At 42.2% G+C, this 23,340-nt stretch overlaps 1 protein-coding gene across 2 annotated transcripts in view; it reads right to left on the reverse strand.

Moving 5' to 3' along the window:
* Positions 1–6,738: 6,738 nt before the first annotated feature.
* The window catches only part of ndst2a (N-deacetylase/N-sulfotransferase (heparan glucosaminyl) 2a), a 33,254-nt gene continuing 16,652 nt past the window's right edge, over positions 6,739–23,340 (reverse strand). The window contains exons 4-15 of one of the 2 annotated variants that reach the window (XM_054599977.1): positions 22,365–22,452; positions 20,952–21,106; positions 19,824–20,009; positions 17,353–17,481; positions 14,837–15,019; positions 14,632–14,728; positions 14,419–14,542; positions 13,766–13,940; positions 12,804–12,974; positions 10,837–10,946; positions 9,591–9,693; positions 6,739–8,897 (exon numbers count right to left, since the gene is read on the reverse strand). In XM_054599977.1, coding sequence (XP_054455952.1) covers positions 8,772–8,897; positions 9,591–9,693; positions 10,837–10,946; positions 12,804–12,974; positions 13,766–13,940; positions 14,419–14,542; positions 14,632–14,728; positions 14,837–15,019; positions 17,353–17,481; positions 19,824–20,009; positions 20,952–21,106; positions 22,365–22,452 — 1,647 coding nt within the window. In that variant the 3' untranslated portion in view covers positions 6,739–8,771. Of the gene's footprint in view, positions 8,898–9,590; positions 9,694–10,344; positions 10,382–10,836; positions 10,947–12,803; positions 12,975–13,765; positions 13,941–14,418; positions 14,543–14,631; positions 14,729–14,836; positions 15,020–17,352; positions 17,482–19,823; positions 20,010–20,951; positions 21,107–22,364; positions 22,453–23,340 lie in introns of those variants that run through there. The other variant, XM_054599978.1, reaches the window with a different exon arrangement.

Below are 23,340 nucleotides of genomic sequence, written 5' to 3' on the forward strand. Positions count from 1 at the left end.
TCATTCAAGGAAACAATGTGCAGCGTCTCTGGGTGCTAAAAGGACCTCAGGAGGTGGGCTGAACCCCTACCAACCAGAACCAGAGACTACATCACATCCTTCTGCCACACCTTTCTCACAATCAGATAGACACCCATGGACACACATCAGACACAAACACATGCAATAAGAAAAGCATACATGCACACACATATGATCAGTGCATTCTAGGAGCAAAGAGGATTTGAACATTTTCACCCACCAGCTTACCTTTCACAGTGAGATCCCCTCTTTCCTTTCGGATGTGTCGGGTGATGGGTGCAGATCCTTAGAAAGCCCTCATCCTCTTCCTCCTCCTCCCCCTCCTCACATCCACAGGTGACCTCTCCCCTCTCTCTCTATCTTTAACTACACTCCATTCACGGAGTTGTGTGCAATCCCTCTCCGCTCTCCCTCCCTTTGTCTCAGCAGCCCCCCCAGCTGTGAACAAGATGGAGGAGACCTTGAAATAATCCTTTCCTACATCTGATTACAAATGTGAGGATGCAATCTTCAAATCCCTGCTCTGTGAGAGAGAGTCGAGCTAGTGAGTGGCTGGCTTACCCAGCTGTAGTGGGAGACGGATGTAGGGGGTGGGGGGATGATAATGAGGGGAGATAGGCAGCCAGCGTCATTGTCCCTCCACCTGGGGAGAGAGGAGAGAGTGGATGCATGAATGAATGTGTGCACGAGAGAGGAAATAAAGGAAACACCCTATTTCTCTGTCTCATTTTCTTCATCCTCACTCATCTCACACTCTGACCACTGATACCGCTGTAGTTTTACACTCTGTGACGCTCCCCATCCCTGTCAACCCCCCACCAACACCTACCCACATCACTATCCCTGTTGCTATGGAAACTGCAATACTCAATGGGCCTGCTTTTTTGTTTTGTTTTCATACAGCAAAGAAACAGGTGCAGCCAGTTTCACACACCAACTCATCTCTTTTCATTTCCATATATGTCAGAAAAGGTGGAAGACATGATGATGACATGCTAGCAGACGGCTAGCACAGGCACTGACTATGGAGAACACATACGTAGTTTGTGCGATGTCACCCACAGTCATGTTTACCACCAGCTGCTTTACTGGAGCATGAAAATCTCCATTTGGTCAAGTGGGAGGAAAGCGTGGGCGGGGCTGAGCAGGGGTTAAAGGAGCGGTTACCGCCATGGCTGAATTTGATTGGCTGCCATCGCCTGTCAGTACTTCAAATATACCACAAAACACAAGCTTTTCTTCAAGCCCCATGGTGCTGTCAGACTGAAACACACTTCTCATTCATTTCTATGTGGATTGTTGCAAGACACATTGGTTTATGAGGTTCTTCATGTAGGAACAATTAAAATATGAAACACATCAAGTTAGAGGTCTGAGAAAGCAGACTCCCTATCTGTAGTTAACCCTTCTGGCTTCCATCCATCATGTTCGGCATTAGAATAGAAGCACTGACTTTTCTATCAAGGCTTTTCACACTGCATAGTCTCAGCCCCGGGCTAAGACTTGACCCTGGGCTAACTTAGTCCCTTTTCATGCACACATTATTGACCCAGGGTTAACCTAAGCCCAGGACAATAGGATTTACACTGCACTTCTACTAGCACTGGCTTAAACGTCCATTAACCACATCACTACTGTTTACATTCTAGAATTTAAAATATTCCACAATTTACTTCAGACCTGTCTCACACTGGAACCTTTAGTCAATTTTCAGGGGATAACCCCGCAGACTCTGTGCTAACCCTGCTACAGAGCAGGGCCAGTCAGCCCTGGCCTAAAGTCAGCACCCTTTTTAGAATGAACCAGGATTGTGCCAGTGTGAGAGCTTTCTTAGTCCCCTGCTGAGCTCCATCAGTCTGGGGCTAAGTGATGCTGTTGTTGGAGGAGACCGGTCTCCTTCTGAGACAGCCACTTGGAAAGATGGAGGATACTGGAATACATCCAAGCAGCCTCTGCCAATTCTTACCTGCTGTCCTCTCCTCTTACTGAGACACCACAGAGTAGAGACTAAAGTTAATCTCAGACTGGGAAGTTAGATTTCTCTACCCCTACAAACAAATGCTACGAGCTGGTCTAAACATCAGAAAACTTAGTTTTAATCATTCATCAATCACTGAAAAACCAGGATGAGAATGTTTTTTTTAATGCTATGGTCACTGCTTCCCAGACTACATAAAACACATATACCTCGCTCTACTGTGTAATGTTCACACATATCAACACCATGTTAGTAATGCTAGTATTTTGAGGCTGCTTGTGCTCCACCTCTTCGAACACAGAACTGTTAATCTGGAGGTGCAGATTACTCCAAATGAATGTAAATGTCTTCAGCTAACAGAATATAACTGAGGGGGAACAGGAGGGTGTGTTCTATGTATCCATGCTGGGGTGGCTAACAGCTGTGCACAGATTAAGACTGAGATTGTCTTGGAGCATCTCTCTGTGTGTGTGTGTGTGTGTGTGTGTGTGTGTGTGTGTGTGTGTGTGTGTGTGTGTGTGTGTGTGTGTGTGTGTGTGTGTGTGTGTGTGTGTGTGTGTGTGTGTGTGTGTGTGTGTGTAATGTCAAATTCTTGTAATCCATGGTGTCCACAGCATTCCAGTATATTTCTGTGTGTTTGCGGTGTGTGTAGTTACTCTTGGATTAATCCTTCCCAATCTGTGCTGTGTGATCACTGCTTTGTTTGTTTCAGTACGGAGCTCTGCAGGCTCAGCCCACCATGATGAGTCGACTTATCAACATGCTGTGTGTTCTAAATGGAGAGACTCTCATTCGGCTCCTCCTTTGATGCAAATCACTTCATGGAGTCCATTCATTATGTGGGGGCTGCAACTATTAGCCATACCATCAACCAGGCATAGTGAAGTGATGTTGCCCAGTTCTTACAGTTTAAACATCACGATACAAGACATAAAGACACTTGTTTTGGCCAACTTTATTTTTCTAGATTGAGTGTACAAAATCAAGTAAAATCGAAGGTTAATAAAAGTGTCAACAGCTGTCCTGTCAGTTACCTGTGGCCGACCATCCTCCTGGCAGAAGACTGAGTATATTATCCTGGATAATTGGACTGTGCCATTCTACTAGAGCCAGAGGGGTGTTTTAAGGAGTCACTACATTTACACCACAGAAGAGGAATGTCTTCTCTCCCCTGCAATCAGCTATGGACCTACCAGCTTTATGGTACCCTGGTCTTTGACACATTACATCTTTACACTGTGTTTTTATTTTCTCATGCGAGGGTCCAGGACAGAGGATTACAGATTGTAAAGCCCTTTAAGGAGAGTTTGTGATCTGTGATTTTTTGGCTTTACAAATACAATAGAATGAATAGTGTATGTAATCCAAAAATCTACAGAAACACATTGACTAAAAAAAGAAAAAAGCACCTCCTGGAACTGACTTGTAACAGTCTCACAAACAACACACACATTCTGCAGCCCGTCCACAAGGGCCAGCTGCTTAGTCACTGTCACACCAACATGAACACATGAACACCAGGGAACCAGCAGATAAATCATGTTGGATGTTGTCTTCTTTAGGCAGCGGCAGCCATTTTTAAAGCAACTGTTTGATGTATTGTGTGTGTGTGTGTGTGTGTGTGTGTGTGTGTGTGTGTGTGTGTGTGTGTGTGTGTGTGTGTGTGTGTGTGTGTGTGCGTTTGTGCGTGCGTGTGCTTGTGCCTGTGCCTATGTGTGTTTGAGGTTTTACATGAACACTAGTAGTAGTATGAAAAAAAATAGTATTGGTGTCCTCAGCAGTAGTGGGTGGTTGTTACTGGGGTGAAGTCATGTCCATGTGTGTTTGTAAGTACAGTGGTTTGTGTTTAAACAGGCAGCTGAGTGATGTCGATGAATGGGGACAAACATCTGTGAAATGAAACCATTTGGTTGTTTTTAATGCTGTTTGTCTTTTTGTTGAAATGCACTCGGACAGTAGAAGGAGCCACTAGGACGTTGAGAGGTTATTTCTTTATTTTCAGTTTAGTAATAATGTTTTAGCGATTATTAAGGTGACTAGTATGGGTCGATCATATTTCAGTGGCGGTTCAAATGAGGAGAGTTCCCCTAGCAGACGTACAGGAGGGAAGACTGGAACACTGCGGAAAATGAACGTTGACGGTTGAAGAATGACGATCATTCTTGATCAATAACGATGTGATTGCGACTTGGCCTCTATGGTCTTTTGGAATTCTGAAATTTTGAGTGGATAGTTTCATTTATGTTTTCATATGGCTCCAGTAGAGTTTTGTCATGATAGATTCTAACATGTTGAACAAATGTGATGTAAATTGGACAAGGGTCAAAGAAAAAAATATAGTTTATTTTTTATATTTTGGCCTTTTTTACTGTTATGCTTCTGATTAGTCAGATGGAAAAGTTGTTGTTAATGCATTTAAAACTGGAACGTGATTCAGAAGGATTGGCTCTGACTTATTGGGAAAAAAACTGATACCAAGTTGTTGTGAGATGTGTTTTTACATGAGTGGTAGAATTTGTGATTTAGGATGGATTTGTAAGGTAAAGAAGGATGTCATCTGCATAGAATCTAGTTTTGTGGAGAACATGTCTGAATGCCTGTGATTGGAGTGTTCGGTGGAATGGCGGCTGAAAGAGGTTTGATGAAAACAGTATTGGAAAGTGGACGACCTTCTCTTGTGCCCCACTGCACTGTGACGCGATGAGCGGTGTGATTTTATTGTATTGTGTTGTTATAGTATGATGTAAATAGTTGTAAGTAGTTTAATCCACTGAATCAGAGACTTTAACCTTGACCAAATTTTTAAAGGTTATGAAAAGAAACGTCTAGTTGACTTTATGCAAGGCCTTTTCCTGCCTCCAGTAATGTAATGATGGTGTTGAGGTGGTTCCTCTGGGATAGACTGATAAATGGTGCCTGTAGGTGGACGAGTATCCTTTATTAAACCTGTTTGGTCTGGATGGATCAGTGAAGATACGACAGATTCTAAACTGTTGGTTAATTGTTTTTAGGCCACAGTCAATCAGGCTTATATGTGAGGGTTGGATCTAAGTCATGTTTGAGCAATCAGATCAATGAAGTAGGTCCACTCTCTGGTGAGCAAACTGTTGTAATCTTTGTTGAATGCCACCAACTTGAGGGGGGTGGGGCGGTTTTGTGTACTAGACTGATTCTTACTTGGCCATGGTAAGAGATCTTTGTTGGATGAATTTCTGAACTATTATTTGGAAACATAATATAATTACTTGGTAACAATTAGTCAAAAAGAGAGCAACTTTTGTAAGGGTTGGTTTAAAGGGTTCATGGCCACCATTGATGGCCACCAATTCACTTTTTGACAACATCAGATGAGTTCTATGTTCTGTGAGTGCTTCCAGGTTCCACATGTGTAGTTTTGGATTGAGGATTGTATGAGATGCTCCACTATTATGATTTCTGAATCAGAAATCTTTGGGATGTGAAAACACTGTATGAAAAAAGGTTGGATTGACGTCATTAGGTGCATAAATATTGACTATTGTTGTTTCAACATTTCTTATGTGTCTAACACAACGACTTTCTGGTTCTATTATTGTGGTGTTATTATATGTAAGGTATATACGTTTACAAAGTATATAGAATGATATTATCATTTGGTCTATCCATTTTGTTTTAAAGACGAGTTTCCTGCAGAAGACAGAAACCAGGGTTCATTGTAAAGATGATGAAGGTCTTTAGTACGTTTGAAACAGAGAGATGAAATGAGTACTATTCATTTGAATTATGGTAGAATATCTCTCTATAGCCGCTTCCGGTCTCTCCGTTGTGTGATGGCCCTCAAATTCACACTGGTTTAGTTTGAGAGCGGCCCCTGAAGCAGGACTTCTCCATCTTATGGAGCTGAGTCGTGGGTTTACATTTGCATGAACATAAAGAATGCAAAGGAAGCAAACGGTCTACATACAACAAGAGAAAGACAGCTACACGAATACAAACAGATGATCGATGACAGGGTCGGATTGTGTGTGTGTTCATTTAAGGGGGAATGCTATATAGTTTGGTGAGAGGAGAACAGCGTTTACCAGTAGTGAGATTTCTTTGTATATGTATTTAATAATATATATACACATATATATTTTCCTTCTGTAAACAAACCATTGTCCAGTCATTTCAAATTGTCAGATGAGCCAGGTGTGATGGAGGAACCCTCAAACAACTGTCCCTCTATCCAGTCTGTCAACCACCAGGTCTTTTTCAGCGCAAATAAAACAGCATTTATAATTGGTGAAATCAAATGATTCTCATAAAAACTACAGGTTTACAGTGTGTTCTACAACGTGAGGGAGGGGGTTCTTCAAGTACGTTTTTATAGCTGTTGTTTTTAACTCAAAGGCCACATGGAGAACTTTGCTCTCATAAAACAAGAGAAGCACTTACTCAAAATGCCCACCTTCCATTTTCAATGTAAAAAACTAAAAATGAATCATACATATTTATATATAAATCACTGTTAAACTAACATCAGTAAAGTCACTGTTAACAAAACTGGCAACCTGCGAGGAGTTCCCCTTGATGTAGATCATATTCAGCATTTATCAAATCAAATGACCCTCACTAAAACCAGCCATGACAATGGGATTCTAATCGGATTACACTTTTTTTTTTTCAAATGTTAAGAGTTGATTATAATTACTCTCTTTGGTAATCTGATTACTCAATCTGAGGTGGTGAGTGAGGTAAAAAAGACATGTCAGCCGTGCTCTCCAACCTCTCTGTTTATTAGAGACGATACAGTGTTGGCCTTTTTGACATTTATACAAAACAAACAACAAGACAGCAGCTTCTGATTTGTCTCCATATTGGCTCCGTCCTCTGTCCTGGGACCATGTGGGTTACTGTCCTCAGATGGAGACAAGCGTGTGTGTGTGTGTGTGTGTGTGTGTGTGTGTGTGTGTGTGTGTGTGTGTGTGTGTGTGTGTGTGTGTGTGTGTGTGATTAGCATTCTGTGTTGCTCTTCCAGAAGATACCCAACAGGTTTTCTTTTCTCTTGCAGGCCGAGGTTCTTGTCCCCCTCACAGAATCTCACAAACCCACAGTGGGTTCCAACAGCTCTGGTCCAGGACTGTGTCTGAAAACCACATCACGTCAGGATCCCTGTGCAGCTGCTAACTCGTTATCACTATGAAACCGGTGAGAACACGTTCTGATTGATGACCAAAAAAAGACTAAGTCACACTGCTCCCATAGTCCTTGTTGGTTAAGTCCACTCTGTATTATTGGTATCCAGGTCCATGTGCTGGTCATGGTCGTTTCTGGTGTCTGTGGAGTCAGTTGTATGAGGTCTCTGTGGTTATGGAGGAGCTTAGTCATTGTTGGTTTTCTCAGCCTGGAGACGGAAAGATGGGGTAATTTACCAGACAGGAAGAGTATCAGAATATCTCAGCAGCCTCTTCCTGCTTCAGTTTTAACCGTTTTTTAAAATCCGTCTCTTGGGAGTTTCCTAACTTTATAGAAGTGCAATAATAAATCTTTAGAAACTCCTTAAAGGTAACCGTTATCTCTATGACAAGTGGAAACTGGAGGTTTTTCTGTGGACCTTAATCATTTAATAATAATGGTACTCAAGTCTCTTGGGAACTTAAACCAAGACAACAGTTGTACATTTTCACTGTGTCGTCCCTTTAGCTTGATATGTACTACAGTACCTATGAGCCTCAGCAGCTGTTGTAAGGGCGGAGCCTCCAGCCAGAGCCATGAAATCAGAAACACCAGTAAAACCAAACCCCTTCATCACTAAATGATGAGAGCTGAAGTGAAACCTGAACTTTCATGTTCTGGTCCTGAACTATGAAAACTAAAAATCCAGTCCTACGACACAAGCTTTGCTCAGCAGCATGGTTCCAACATGATATATTAAAAAAATAAAAATAAAACTAGGCTATGGAGATTAAAAGCTAGTTATCTTAAAAAAACACTGACATAATCCAACGTGGATCACGTGTTGTGATGGGCGGAGCCTGGACCACGCCTGGCCTCCAGTCACCTACTGAACCACATGATATTTACACGACCTGCCATCTGAACTGTTCTAAAGTGTCCGTCTCCTCAGTAAGCAGACTAGGAAACGACTGTAGGTAGACACGTGTGTGTGTGTGTGTGTGTGTGTGTGTGTGTGTGTGTGTGTGTGTGTGTGTGTGTGTGTGTGTGTGTGTGTGTGGACCAGGATGTGGACTGTCTGTCAGAACGGTCTTCAGGCTGATGCCCCTTAAACCTAACCAATACACCTGCTTTTGAAAGATGCTTTACAATCTTACTTGTGGACATGTGTGTGTGTGTGTGTGTGTGTGTGTGGGGTTGTCCTGTATCCACGCATACACTCCACATCTGCACGCTCTCTCTCCTCACATTAAGGCCGACTGATCTGTTGTTTATGCCCCAAACCTGCTGGTCCCACAGTCCTCTGGATCTACAACAATCTGAAGCGTTCAGTGTCAGTGCCCCCCAGCCCATCCAACACACACTGACTGAGGCTGAGGGCTGTCAGTGCTGGCAGGAGGTTGGCAACAGATCAGGAGTTGCAGGGAGAGTCGGCTGGGATCCTTTTCAAACAGTGAGCAACACTTTGAGAGAGACCTCCTGTGGAACAGCCCAGTAACATCAGCTCTTTTACTGCCGTTTGTTCCAGATTCCAGCTGTCCAGTTTAATCCAGAGCCAAAGTGGGCTCATCCAGACTCAGTCCTGGCTTTTCTCTGTGGTGTGTTTGTCCGTCTGTGTGAGTGAGGGGGTGTGGCCTCAGCTCCAGCTTGTGCTCTGGAGTTCTTGGCGGAGCCAGGACGGCAGCGCATGGCCCAGCCGATTCAGCAGACGCAGCAGCTCCATGTTGTGCTCGCGGTAGTGCTCAGCCAGGAAGGCACGTGACTGCACGCACACACGCACACACACACGCACACACACACACACGCGCACACACACACGCGCGCACACACACACATAGAGATCGGGAAAGGTCAGAGATCAGAAGAACTAGAGAATAAAATGTACAGAACATAAAGAAGACATAGTGTATCATTTAACTTTCTCCAGTGTTTATTCTCTGATGTTGTTGAATATTATTCTCATTGTAAACACCCCCCCCTTCCCTGTCTGTGGTTCTCAGTAACAGCCCTTAAAAGCAGCTCAAGTTTCAGATTTAAGCAGGCGCACTGATCTCTCATATTGCTGGACATTCGCAGGAGAAGGTGTAATAAGTAACTTTTCTTCAGATATCATACGTTGACTGTAGTGCTTCCTAAAGTGGGTGCTGCAGCACATTAGTTAGCATCAGAACAGGCCAATGTGCACTCAACAGTAGATTTTCTCCAGCTCCCAAAGACTTTCCTACATTTATGACAAAAATAAACTCATCAACATCAGAGAAGAAAGTACAAGGATTGGATTAAGTGCAGAGGATCTCAAGACCATCACTGCCCAAAACCACTTACAGTTGCCTGGACTAAATGCCATTGGAAGCAGTGAGATGTAATCATTACTGATCTTCTCTCTCCTTTTTTTTTTTTTTTTATGTATTCAGATAGGGCAGCAGGGTGATGACCGTGTGAAATGTAGATGTACCTCAGGACTCATCTCGGGGTACTTCCTGCCTTTACTCTTCCCCAGACACTTGGCTCGACCTCCTTCCACCCGGTGACACCAGAAACCTTTGCTGTCATCGTACCTGCAGACACATAGTAGGTTCATTTAAAACCGTTCACATGTGGTATCTGGAAACGCTGCTGGGTTAAAGGTTGACTCTGTCTGCGCTCTTTCATGGGTTTTTATAATTGGAAAAGCCCTTCCAGACGACGTAGATTACCACAGTAAGCTAATCAATGATGTTATGAATAATGTGAACGTTAACCTTGCTAAGTTTGGAAATAACTGAGAGTTAGTATAGATCTCTTGAAGTGGGGTTTTATGTGTACTCCTCTGTGAGGTACAATGACTGTTCTTGTCAATGGAGTCTTGTGGCTTTGAAGAGAGCGACATGACGGCTTCCTTTCCTCATCAGAAAGCAAGATAAAGTCACCAGGGGCCGGAGCAGCAGAAAGATGTATTTTAGCTACCCCCCAAAAAAATCTACATCAGTTTAAGTGTAAACTATTTGTAGAATAGACAGTACTTCTTAACGAGGGAACTGACACTGTTATAGTACTCCCCTCAATGACACTAGACTCCGTGGACAAAAACGTTAACTAAAGTAACAATGCAGCTGTAGACCAGCAACTCCTGTGTTCTGTGTTAGCTCACAGAACACAGGAGTTGCTGGTCTACAGCTGCATTGTTACTTTAGTTTGTTGTATTGTGAGAATTTCAGATCCAAACTAACCAACGGGTTTGCAAGATAATTTCAGGGGACCAGAAGGCTGTGGAGAGAAAAATAAAAGAACATACTAAAAATAAAAGAACTTATTTTGGACTGGGGTAAATTTATTATTATACAACATCTACCAGTGATATAATTTTCCTCAGAATAGATTTTATTGAGTGTGTTTGTGAGTGTCAAAGTGTGGCTGGACATGAGCATCCAAACACCACAGAGCCACGAGCACATTGAACACTAGGTGCTAGCTATTAAAACTACACTAAACCGGGGGCCGTGAACACCAACCTGATTGTTCTGGGGGGGTCACGATTTAAAAAGGTTGAGAACCACTGAGCTAATGTCCACACAGCAGTACATTACTTAGCTTCTGTACCGGATTCAACATATACAGTATGTGTGTGTGTGTGTGTGTGTGTGTGTGTGTGTGTGTGTGTGTGTGTGTGTGTGTGTGTGTGTGTGTGTGTGTGTGTGTGTGTGTGTGTGTGTGAGACAAACATCAGAGCCTGGGTGTAGTTGAAGATGGGAGTGACACCGAGGAATCTCTGGATTCCCTCCATCACCAGTGCCGGGTTGGACCTCAGCAGGGCCCCGTCCACGATGTGCAACTGCAACAAACAGAGGCAGCGTCATCCAGGAACCGTCTCCACAGTGGTACATGAGATTTAAATGTGAGGAGCAACTACGGCTGCTTCAATGCAACTACTAAACTAACACCAATCCAACAGCAACACAGGAGATAAAAGTATCAGCTGACCACTGACATCACAGTCCCCTGATTGCTCCAATACTTTATAGTCGGGCTGTAAGAAAACATCAGTACACTTGGGAGCGATTTTATGTCTTGCAACAAAACCCATCATACCAGAGCCCGTCTACGAAGAGCCTGGGCACTCCCTATACGCCCCATTGTACCGATTTTGGTTGTAGTTCCATGAGACATCCACTGGGGGTGATCGCGGGCGAGTCCAGATTGAATGGGAGTCTATCGGGCTAAACGGCTAATTATGCCTCTTTCACCTGCTTGTCGTTGAAATATCGCAAATTTTATTGTAGATTCCGCAAGTTCAATATAGATTATGGTTCAAAAGTCAAATGAGTGAGTACTTATGTCCTTTCGATTTCTTACAGTTTGGGCCGTTGTTGGCCGTATACGCTAGCATTCTGCTAATGAATGCTGATTGGTCAGGGACGGACTTGCGACTGATTACGACCAGAGACCCCTCTTGACGGCATCTGAAGCTGAAGCGCATCGGAAACATTATCTTAAGGAGGACTTTCCGTCGAAGTTATTTTTGCGTACTGTATTTATATTATATATATATATATATATTATACTATTATATGTTAATAAAAGGAAGTGCCGAAGTGATTCAGAAACTGCCGTAAAGCAGTACCTCTGACAGTGTGACGTCATCGCATTTTTTGAACACCTTTTTAGAACAGATACGTGACCTTAAAAAATGCAATATTCAGCTGAGTTTATTATTTTAGCCCCACCCTTTGATAGCAACTTTCAAATTACTTGACAAAAAATTACATCGTGAGAAAAGTGGATTCTGAGGATAAAACCCCGTTGGCTCCCATTCATTCTGGACTCGCCTACGAGCGCCCCGCATGGTCAAAGATTATTACTGCAACCAGTCCGGAAACCCGGAACTAACCCGCGAGTGCCAGTTCTCCTCATATTAGACATTCTCTGATCATACTCCTCAGCATCCCTACCATATAATGTCATATCTATAACTGGACAGTAGGGTGCAGCAGAGTCCAGTGCATGGTTGAGACGGCGAATGTGATGCTCTTCGTTGGCTGAATAGAGACTGCTGCATATTTAAGCCCTTAAAAACATTGTCAGTTGTCACAATAAGCGCCTGAAGATTAACCATGTGAAAGTACAGACTGATGCCAACTGGATAACTACTTCACATTTTTTGGTTTTTCCTGCTTTGCCACATCTCAGAAGGATGGTCTATATATATTATTAAATGACTTGTTAAAAATCAGTTTTCAGATGTTTTCTTGCTGCTGTTTTATTATTGTGTTGTTCCCTATGGTTCATTTGTGATTGTGAAGTACACTAAAACTTTATTTATTTACCGTAAGTTGAATTACAAATGTCACAATGTTATCACCAGGTCTTCACCAGGGAACACGGTGAGTTTGATGTTTGGTATGCAGATGTAACTTTATCTAAATTATTGATTTCTGCTATGTTTTTCCAATGAGTGCCACCAGAGAGTTTTTGAATTAAAGAAAACCAATTTGTGAAACCAACCTTATATTATAAGTATTTTTTTGATAAAAAGCATCTCCATTTAGCACAGAAATCATCCACAAAGTAAACGTCTTCGAATGAGCATAAACATGCTCTGTGAAGCATTAATTATATTGTACTATTATATAAATGGAAACCAGCTGTTTGCCTGTTACAATAAGGCAGGCTGGACCATGATGTCACGTACCTGGCTGGGCTGGTAGTGTTGCAGCCAGCGCTCCAGGTGGGGAGCGTAGGCCCCAGGGTGAAGGCAGCGTCTCTGGAGGGCCTGCAGGTCCCTGGGGCCGGAGGGGCCTGCTGTCACCACGGCATGGAAAGTGTTGTTGAGGGCTGCAGGGTCCTGGTGGGCCCTCTGGTGCTGTGGTCACACACACACACACACACACACACACACACACACACACACACACACACACACACACACACACACACACACACACACACACACACACACACACACACACACACACACACACACACACACACACACACACACACACACACACACACACACACACACACACACACACACACACACACACACACAGTTACCAGTAAGAACCTCTAACACAGGTTTGAAGGGATTTGAGGATCCTGTTCAGTGAGCACAGCACTGGATGTGTGTACAGTTTTGCACAGTGTGTGATGTAGGGCTGGGCCATATATGGAATACACTTCTTGTTTTGTGGCTTGTTCTACGTGGGATATGACTCTTGTTTTGCGGTGTGTTTATATTCTAGGCATTATGGAAGGAGCATGTTAGGACTGACTTCAAAATAATCAGTCAGGCTGTCAATAATAATAATAATAATTTAATGACAATTGTGTGGATAAATAGTCAAACTAAATACTAAAGAACACATTTTAAAGACCAATCTGAATTCAAAATGACAGTTCACCCCCTCAGAGTGTCATTGAGAAACTTCCTGTATCCACAGACTAGTTCCTCTATAAAATAAAGACCATGCAGAGCACCTCAGAGTGTCACTGAGAAATCCATCTAAAATGTCTTCTAAATTCAGATGCGTTTACTTGAATGATCGCACGCATCAAGGGGTTAAATCAAACAGTTATGTTATTTTAGAAAAAATATCAAGATGTATACCATATAAGCATAGCCTAAACATATGGAGAGATGATGGTTCTAACCTGGTACCAGGAGTAGGCCCTGTCCGACGGGTTGATGAGCACTGCCAGGACTTTGGCTCGGGGAAGCAGGGCAGCAGCTCTCTTAGGCGCCGCCTCTGTGTCGAAGTAGTTGGCACTCTTTTCAAACATGAAATCTGTGCTGACATTGGAAGGGAATGGGAAGAAGTCCATGTACCTGAGGATCACAAATTAAAACAACAAGGACTAGTTAGCTGGTGCATCATCCATGTTATGTTTTACTGTGTTACCGTTTGAAACACAGAATTCTCTAGACACTTTTGGCAGCCTTGCTAAACTGATCAGGTTCTCTGAAAGAACAGCAGTTTCAATGTCCTGGATCCTCTGAATTCTACGGAGGATTTGGAACGCTGCTCGGAGTATCCTCTGTGCTCCTTAAACACCCACAATCCTATGTGCATGATTCGTAAACAAGCCAAGTAGGCTAGTAAACTTTCAGTTATTTCACTTAAGCAGTCCCCAGAAATCCGTTTGAGTTAAGAAATCTCAAAATCCAGTTGCTGAATCTTTACTCATATCTACGAGGCCTCATTTAAAAGGTTGTTGCAGTGACAGACTTGTTCAACGATAACGTTAAAAAAGCAGAGACGCGAGAGACGCTGCAGAAAACAGCGTATAAAGCCGGTATATTTTACCAGTCTATCCCGTTGTCATAGTTTGCTCCACTGAAGAACTGGATCTCCTCAAAGGTGGTGGGGCTGGGGAAGGAGCTGGTGACGGCTGGGTGGAGGCTCAGGAATGAATGAAGCGCTGTAGTGCCTTGAGTAAAGATGAGACCTTTAGAATAACCAGGAGGGAGACATACAGACACAGATAATGATAGAATGGACTTAGACAGACAGTGGTACCTGTTTTCTGTGGTCCAATGACGAGGAATTTGGGGAGGCGATCACAGGTCTTTTCTTTAGACCAGATGTCTTTGTGTCTCTTGTCATGACAAGGGTTCTGAAAAAAGACCACATCAAGACTCAATGTCTTTCCCTAATCTCAAAAGAACATTGGGATTCATCTGCAAAGGTGTGAGCTTCCAAAACCCCAAATCACTGTTCTGACCTGCCAAAGTGGGTCCCTCTCCTCAGGGAAGATCTGGAAGTACTTGTCGGCGAGCTGGACGGGGGGCAACGTCTGCAGCCTGAGGTTGGTCCAACACTGGACAAACTTCACCAGAGACTCAAAGGTGTACAGACCCAGACGATCGTTGCCATAGTTGGACAGGTGTGTCATGAAGATGCTGATCTGGATGAGAGGACACAGTGTACTCCACCAGTTAGTTCTATCATTCGCCTGCAGCTGCTGTCAGAGCAACAAGTCCTCCAGGTCGAACCAGCAGGAGAGTAGACCAGTGTGCAAAATACTGGAGGTCTCTCAAATCAAGACAATATGAATAGTGAGTGTGAGAGACAATGTCCTGCTGTTCATGACACAGACAGCCAGAGACGCAACAGGTTGAGTGAAGCGAGTCTGTCTTCACGTCTGTTTGTGGACCGATTGGACCCCATTTGGACAAATTTGATCCAGTGCCTTTTGTGGAGGGGCAATCCAGAATATTTATAGCACACAGAAATAAAGTGACACATATAAACATGCGGAACAATACAACAAAATTCATATTACAATGACATACAAAGCAGTTCAATTAAGACTGCTGGAAGATAAGCTGAGCCAGCAGATCTTGTCCGTTTAACTCAACAGTTAATTTTAAGTTAGATTTTTTTGTCCTTCAGATATCTCTCTATGTTTAAAATCATAGCTAATGCACACATATTACAAACTATTCAGTATTCAGCCTGTTGTCACTCCTCTTTACATATTGCATATTTCTTTCTGACAGTGGGAGTGTTTTACAGTGTAATGCAGAGCTCTGTCTGTGGTGACAGCGGTACTGATATCCAACATGAAGTTACGTGAGGCTTATTGGTTTAGACTGATGGGCACACCGGCTTGTGTCATAATGGACAAAATACCCCAAACTGCAAATTGGTTTGGGTGCAGACAAAGACATTATTGTGGCTTGATTTAAGTTTGTATATTTAGATTATGAGGCACGTGGTAGGAGCATTACTAAAGCATTAAGGGCAGTAAGCTGCATCGCACAACATCTTGTTACAAACAGGACGTTTTAATAATAATATCAAATACTTGACAAATGAAAACTGAGCTCTCTGATAACTGAAACCAGGAAGTGGCATATAAATGAATTAATAGTTATGATAGTTTTGAATTTTCAACTAGTTTGTACACTAGTTTAGTTCATACCAGTGCTGGGGAAGTAACTCAGGGAGTGTTATATGTTTATTTAACTTTTTACTGCTTAAAAAAGTAATACAATTACTTTACTTATTACTTGGTATCAATAGGAAATTGTTACGTTAGGAGATGTGCGTCCCATGAGAGCAGTGATGTGATTATTTAATAATCAGCACACCTGCTGATCAGTATTCACCATCAGTGTCCTGAGCACAGACATTAACCAATAGAAAGTGCACATGCAGATGTCCACAGAGACCGTGCTCCTGCCACCTTACACTTGGCTTTTATCATTCAAATTTCAGCTGAGGGTGGAAGATATTAAACTGAGGTTGCAAGGCATGTTCCTGCACCCCCGTAGAACCAGACCAGTCTCTTCCTCTGCTTGGGGAACGGTCACACACACGGCTGGAGTTCACCAACACTAAACTCGATGCGATGCGAAGATGCTACTAATCTGCCGTGTGTTAACGTCATGGTAACATAACAAACAACCGCACTAACACAGCAACCGAGCGTTACTTGGATTAATAACTGTGAAATGGTAATGTGTTACTGAGTAACCTCTCACTGCACAACACTGGTCTCTTTTAGTTAGTTTTCAGTGTGTTTGGTAGTTTTAGTTTAGTAGTTTTAGTTTAGTCTCAGTTTTTTAGAAAAGTTAGATTTTCTATGTTTCATTAGTTTTCATTTAGTTAGGACCGGGTAACATGTTCAGAAGTCTGTAGCTACACATACATTCTCAATACTTGGCTGGAGAAGTGTGTAGGAACGGCTGTATGTAACATTATTTGACATATGACAATATTTTAATCACACCCTTCTTATTTAACTGACGGGACTGCCTGTGAAAAACAACAGGGATAAATTGTGAAGCAATTGCAGCATAGTGCCATCTCCTGGAACGATTGCCTAAATTCATACTGTCTCTTTTTTTTTGGTAGTGATATATTTATTACAGCTAAAAAAAACTAATACTTAAACTAACTTGCGTTCCTTTTTAATTAATTGTTATTCTTTCTTTTTTCACCACGCAATACTGTCTCATTTTAGTTTTTCTGGATGGATATTGTTTTATTTAGTTCCAGTTTACGACAACATATAGCACTACTTATTTCATTTTAGTTTTAGTTTCAGTGTACCATAATAACACTGGCCACAAAAGGAAAAAACTAATCACAGCCTTGCATTGGCAATATCACCGGGTCACAAAGTCAAATCTCCTCTAAAACCTTCCTTTCGCCTTCAAGTCTCAAGTCGAGTCTTCAGGCACTCCATTGTACAGTCAGTGGAGTCTCACTGCAGACCAGTTCAGGACTTACAGGGTTTAGGAGGACAGTGAGGAAGAGCTCTCCTCCTCTGATGCTCTTGTCCAGCTCCTTGGAACCTCCTGGGTATTCGTTATAGAAGATTGTATGGGTGAACAGACCACAGGTCTGCCTGGGCAACACCTAAAACACACAAAGAGACCATTAGTAGTTGGTGATTTATATGTGTATGCTTGTGTGTGTTCTTTAGTGTTTAGCCAGTAGAAGACTGGACTTCTATGATCCAAAGGTACAGCTTAAGCCATTGTGTCCGTCTGTTTGCTCTGAGTACTGCTCTCAAATGCCCCATAGAACCATTAAACACTGAAGCTGCACAGCGTTCAGAATATCTAAACAGGAACCAGCACTCTATAATGTGTCTTTCTTCACAAAGGTAAAACTCACTTATTCAGCATGCATTTCAGCTAGATTTAGCTAGTGTTTCATGTTGTTGAAGTTCTGCTGTTGGTTGAAAACATAATTTGAACTTTATTTGTTATTGCTGGAGATGCAGAAAGGCCAAACTAAATCTAAACATTAGAAAGGGATGTGGTTCACTTTGAGAGCAGCATTAAGAGGCTGGATCTATGAAGACCTTTGTGATCTTGTTCTAGCAGTGCTGGAATGTAACGAAGTACATTTACTTAACTACTGTACTTAAGTACAAGTTTGAGGTACTTGAGTATTTCAGTTTTATGTACACTTATACTTGTACTCCAAAAGATCCCAGAGGAAAACATTGTTCTTTTAACTTCACTATATTAATTTGACAAGATTAGTTGTCAGTAGTTAGTTGCTTTACAGATTTAGATTCTAAATGCAAAATAGGAATCAACTCATAAGCTAATACGTATTAGTAAGTATTTCATAGCCTATTTATTAGTATATAAAGAAGTTAACATCAGCTCCACCTTTAGCTGCTGCAACTTTTAAGTGATGAACACATTAATGCACCAATAATTATAATGATATTATATATATACAGTGAAGGAAATAATTATTTGATCCCTTGCCGATTTTGTAAGTTTGCCCAATGACAAATAAATGAACGGTCTATTAATTTATTTTAACAGTGAGAGACAGAATATCAACAAATAAATCCAGAAGATCACATCATATAAAAGTTATAAATTGATTTGCATTTGATTGAGTGAAATAAGTATCTCTAAATGGACACTTTGAGCCGTACTAGAGCCGGTCACTGCGTACTGCTGTGGTTGAAACGTGCCTTGAGAGGTCCGGCCAGCCCAACCATAGAGAGGAGTCAAAATATGTTCAGTTCATTATGAAACTGTGGCAGGACAAAATAGACTTTGGTGGGCCGACACAGTAATGAATAGGAAATCCTAACCGTAACCCATAGACTACTATGAACGTTAATATGATCCTGAACAGCATCAGCGGAGCGCTGGTTGATAGCCTTGTGGTTCATTCTCAAGGGAAATGTGGAAATACATTTCAATGACAGCCCAAGATTATCCAGGACATTTCACTGTTTCTCTCATTTTTCATGTGTTCTCCATGACTGAACTGTCCTGCCCTCTGGCTGGTGTCCAACACCACATCCGGCTTCAAGGACTGCATCTAAGCACTGTATGCAGCTATCTCTGTCCAACTGAGTGGAAGGAATTTTTCTTTTTATATATTGAGTGATTGAGTATGTGACCCTGTAAACTTGTTATGATGCTATCCTATGACTTTGTCTGTGTGATGATTCCAGTGAAGTTCCGCCCAGTTCAGACAAAAGATTAGCGACGAGCTTGCAGCGAGGTCATCCGGTATGAACTGGCAGATCTTTGGACAGAGGAAAGAGAGGATCGCCTCATCAAGTTATTTGAGGAAGAGGAACCGTCTTCCTCCATCATGTCCTTTCTCTCTGCCAACTCTCACGCATTGGCCGTGACACGTTTCATGCGCTCTCAACCACAGATAAACTAATTTGTAACTGATAACTATCAAGGCGACAGGATAAGTGCATATTAATGTTTACAATAACCATCTGTCCAAATCTAAAACTGGTGTGGAAAACATATGACAGCAGGATAAACAAGATGATCCATATGATCCTGACCGAGAGCGTTGGGAGCGTGCCAGACGTACATATGGTCATTTTGTTGCCAGGCTCCCTTGATTGGTGTAAACTGACAGAACATGGCAGACTGCCGCATTGCAAGCAATTGCAAGTTCCAACTCGTCTCTCCTTTGGTCTGAACTGGGCTTAATAGAATGGAGGTTAATGGAATTTCATGTGTGGTGCTCGATGCATCTAAAATGTACATTTGAATAACTCTCAGTGACTTTCAGAAATAATGTTGCTGTTTATCAGGTGAATCCATAAACTGTGAAAACTATTTTCTGCTTAACTGTCTCCACTGCACAGAAAAGGACACGTTCCATTATCACTTCCACATCTACCTAGTGGGTCTTTGTGGGGAAAGGTTTACAAATGGGAACATTATTGCAATGCGAGTAGTCTGTGGACTGACCTGGATCCCATTGTGGATGAAGCCACGGCGGTATCGAGCTGGCCTCAGATGAGGGTATTCCTCAGTGCTGGTCACCTTGATGCCCCACACAGACTTCCAGGCCTCATAGAGCTGGCTGTGAACTGGGTAAACTCCAGAGTGGTGCGGAGCCACTGCATAGCCCATGTCTGTTGGGATGCCATGCTCCTGGAGAGAAGGAGATGTGGAGGGAGGACAGGGTGTTGGCAAATGAGGAGGTAGCTGGTTAGAGAGCCCACAACCCAACAACACGTTATCTTTCAGAGGCTGGAACAGCTTTAAAGCTAGAGTGAAGATATAGTCATATGATACTAGAAATTTAAAGTTGAATAGAATAAATTGGGTTTGACTGGAAGGCTGAGACTCTTGCGGATCCAACGAGTCCAACTGTATTGACTAGTTGACTTCCCTGTATCAAATGACCTGTTGTGACCTCTAGGATAATCACAGCATCATGAAACTTAACAACCACAAACTATAGACCTAGAGCATCAGACAATGACTGGCTTTACTACATATATTGTCAATAAGGGGGTTTATGAGTAGTTTACACAACAGAAGCTATCGCCATCCAAATCGCCAGAAAAGCTCCAGGTGGGCTAGAGGTCGTTCCATGGAGGTCCTTTTGATCGTTCTTGTCAATACTCGAGTGGTAAAAAAACAAACTAAGTTAAGCATCCAATCTTTGAAACAGACACTATCAACCCAGATATTACTAATAACTCAAACATTGCTGCAACAACTTATGTGACATAATAGAGCATGGGAATGGACAGCATAACCTTCAATTATAATGTTCTAAGGCTTTATACACTTTCACAAATTTTTTTAACTACTTCATTTATTCTTTTTTATTTCCAATATATAAACACTCACTGCAGAGCTGCTTCTCAAATTAATCTTCAGCTTCCCAGCTTTCTGATGGTGTAAACCACTTTAATGTGGTATCTACTGTTGAGCTGCTAGTGGTAAGAGGTCAAAGCCGACACTACTCCTGTAGCCATATAGCACTATAGGAATACGGTGCCACACATGTATGTTCTGTTATCATGCTCCTTCCACCTTCCATGCAGTGTCACTGGCCGTGTCTGCAGTACCAGAGCCGCTAACCTGAGCAAAGAACTTGTTTAGCCTCATCTGCTCTGCCAAGACGCTGACGTTGTGAAAGAGGTGAGGCTGCATGTGGCTCCACATGTGAGGGAACCACCAGAAGTCCATCTTGTGCTGCAGCAGCATGTCGTCTCCCTGATCCTCTTCATCGGTTCCTACACACACACACACACACACACACACACACACACACACACACACACACACACACACACACACACACACACACACACACACACACACACACACACACACACACACACACACACACACACACACACACACACACACGATGACTAATGTGGCCTGATCCACAATAAACATCCTATCTATGTCAGTGTTCGCACACCACCATGTTTGCAGCACAAATGCCCTATTTCACAGTGTTAATGTAAGTGAAATGTGTGTACACCCAGTCAAATAGACAAACCAACTGCAAACATAACCTCCTTGTCGAAGCTAACTAACTGGATGTTGACTTAGCGTTAGCAGGTGTGTTTACTTGTTTAAATGCGATCAGGACGGGTTGATGTGGTTTTGGCAGATAGCTGCTGTCCCTTCTTCCTGGTACTGCGTACTGGCACTGAATCTCTTAGTGTTACTGGTTACTGGACTGTACTGGCATGCTTTCTACCCTGGGTAAAGATCTTTATTTGTGAAAGACTCAGATTGGTACTCAATACGGGCAGAGAGCCTGAGATGACATATCACAATCAGTATATATATATTTTGTTCATTGTTCAGCTCAGAGTCAAAGAGTTTTTGAAATAGTTTTATTAGAGAGAGGTTTAATTTTTCAAGTCAATGTGAGGCAGCGGTGAGTATTTCTACAGTAGCCAGGAGCCTCTACAGTTCTATTACCAGGACAATTTGTGGGAAAGGAAGTCCTAAAGCCATATCAACTATTTCATTTTTATACTCAAAGCTTCAGTGTGTAGGATTTAGGGGGATCTATCGGCAGAAATGTATACTATTTATAACTGTTTTCTTTAGTGTATAAGAACCTGAAACTAAGAATGTTGTGTTGTTGTTTATATCTACATAGGGAGCGGGTTTAATTCACAGAGTTTGATCTCAGGGTTCCCTCTCTTTCTCAGAGATTGTTTCCAGTGGTGATCTAGCTATGACAGAAAGTTCATTCTCAGCTAAAGGAAAATAGAATGTTGAAATCCTTTTCCAGGACATTTGACTTTTTCCTCTCATTTTCCACATGCTTTCAATGACCGGTATTGTGGTCAACTGTTCTCCAGGTTTTCCATGAACCCTGGCTATCTCGAACCTCTGTGTTTCTACGGCAGCCCAGAACGGACAAACCTAACACTGGCTCTTTACAGATATAAAGACAAAGATCCAGAGCAGTACTAGAACATCAAGTTTCAAACACAAAGAACCACAAAGTTAGATGATCCTTACCTGTGTGATAGAACTTTCCGGAAAATCCCAAATTGAAAGTGAAATTAGGGACCAGCGCTCTCAGCTTGTTTTGTGTGTTGAGCAATGCCTGTGAAAGGGTGAAAAAACACACCTCTCTTAATCAGCGGCAGCATTATTCTTAGTGAAAGATTATCTTTTTTTTTTTTTTTTTTTTTTAGAACTTTTGTTGCTTCACCTCTATGATCCCAAAAGCTCAGAGGCACATGTGGTAAAAACTTTAAACAAATTCTTCAGATACAGATATATTAATGCCGTTTTCTGCAATATGTTATTTCACAGGAGAAGCATTTCTATAATCATTCTACAGATCAGCATGGAGGTGTAAGAGTTAATATTCTGATAAATCCACACAAGTATAACCGCGTGTTTATGTACATATTTCTCAGATGGAGACACACTAGCTGTGTCCTATTTCAGGGGCGTCTCCTATGATAGATATGGCCTCACCATGGTGTCTTTGAAAATCCAAGAGTGAAACATGCATGCAATGGGCTACATCGAGGCCGGGTCTATCACAGGAACACTTTTACACTTAGCTTGCTATTCATCTGACCGGGGTGTCTTTTGACAGTGGAAGCCTTTAATGTAGACCCATGTGGTGAAAATTTCTCCGATCTTAGTTCAGCAATTGACAAATTAATATACTACAAGAGTGTCATTGTTATAGGTCTAGCTTCTCACTTTTACAGACAGCTGACAAAAAGCTATTAAGACTTAATAGCTCATGAGTCATGTGATTGTTTTGTGAGTGAAATCATTACAACTGTGAGATATAAATCCGCACGTGTATTTAGGCAGCTGAAGCACTGAATCGTAAAGTGCGTGTATCACCTAAACGTGTCATATTGCAAATTGAAACGACTGGCTCTGATGAAAGGTGTTGGCGGATAGCAGTTATTTGGTACGATCCTTTAAAGCTTACAACCACAGATTTCTTCAGGCCACTACTTGTTTC

The sequence above is a fragment of the Anoplopoma fimbria genome, chromosome 6, assembly GCF_027596085.1.
Source record: "Anoplopoma fimbria isolate UVic2021 breed Golden Eagle Sablefish chromosome 6, Afim_UVic_2022, whole genome shotgun sequence".
Taxonomy (NCBI): domain Eukaryota; kingdom Metazoa; phylum Chordata; class Actinopteri; order Perciformes; family Anoplopomatidae; genus Anoplopoma; species Anoplopoma fimbria.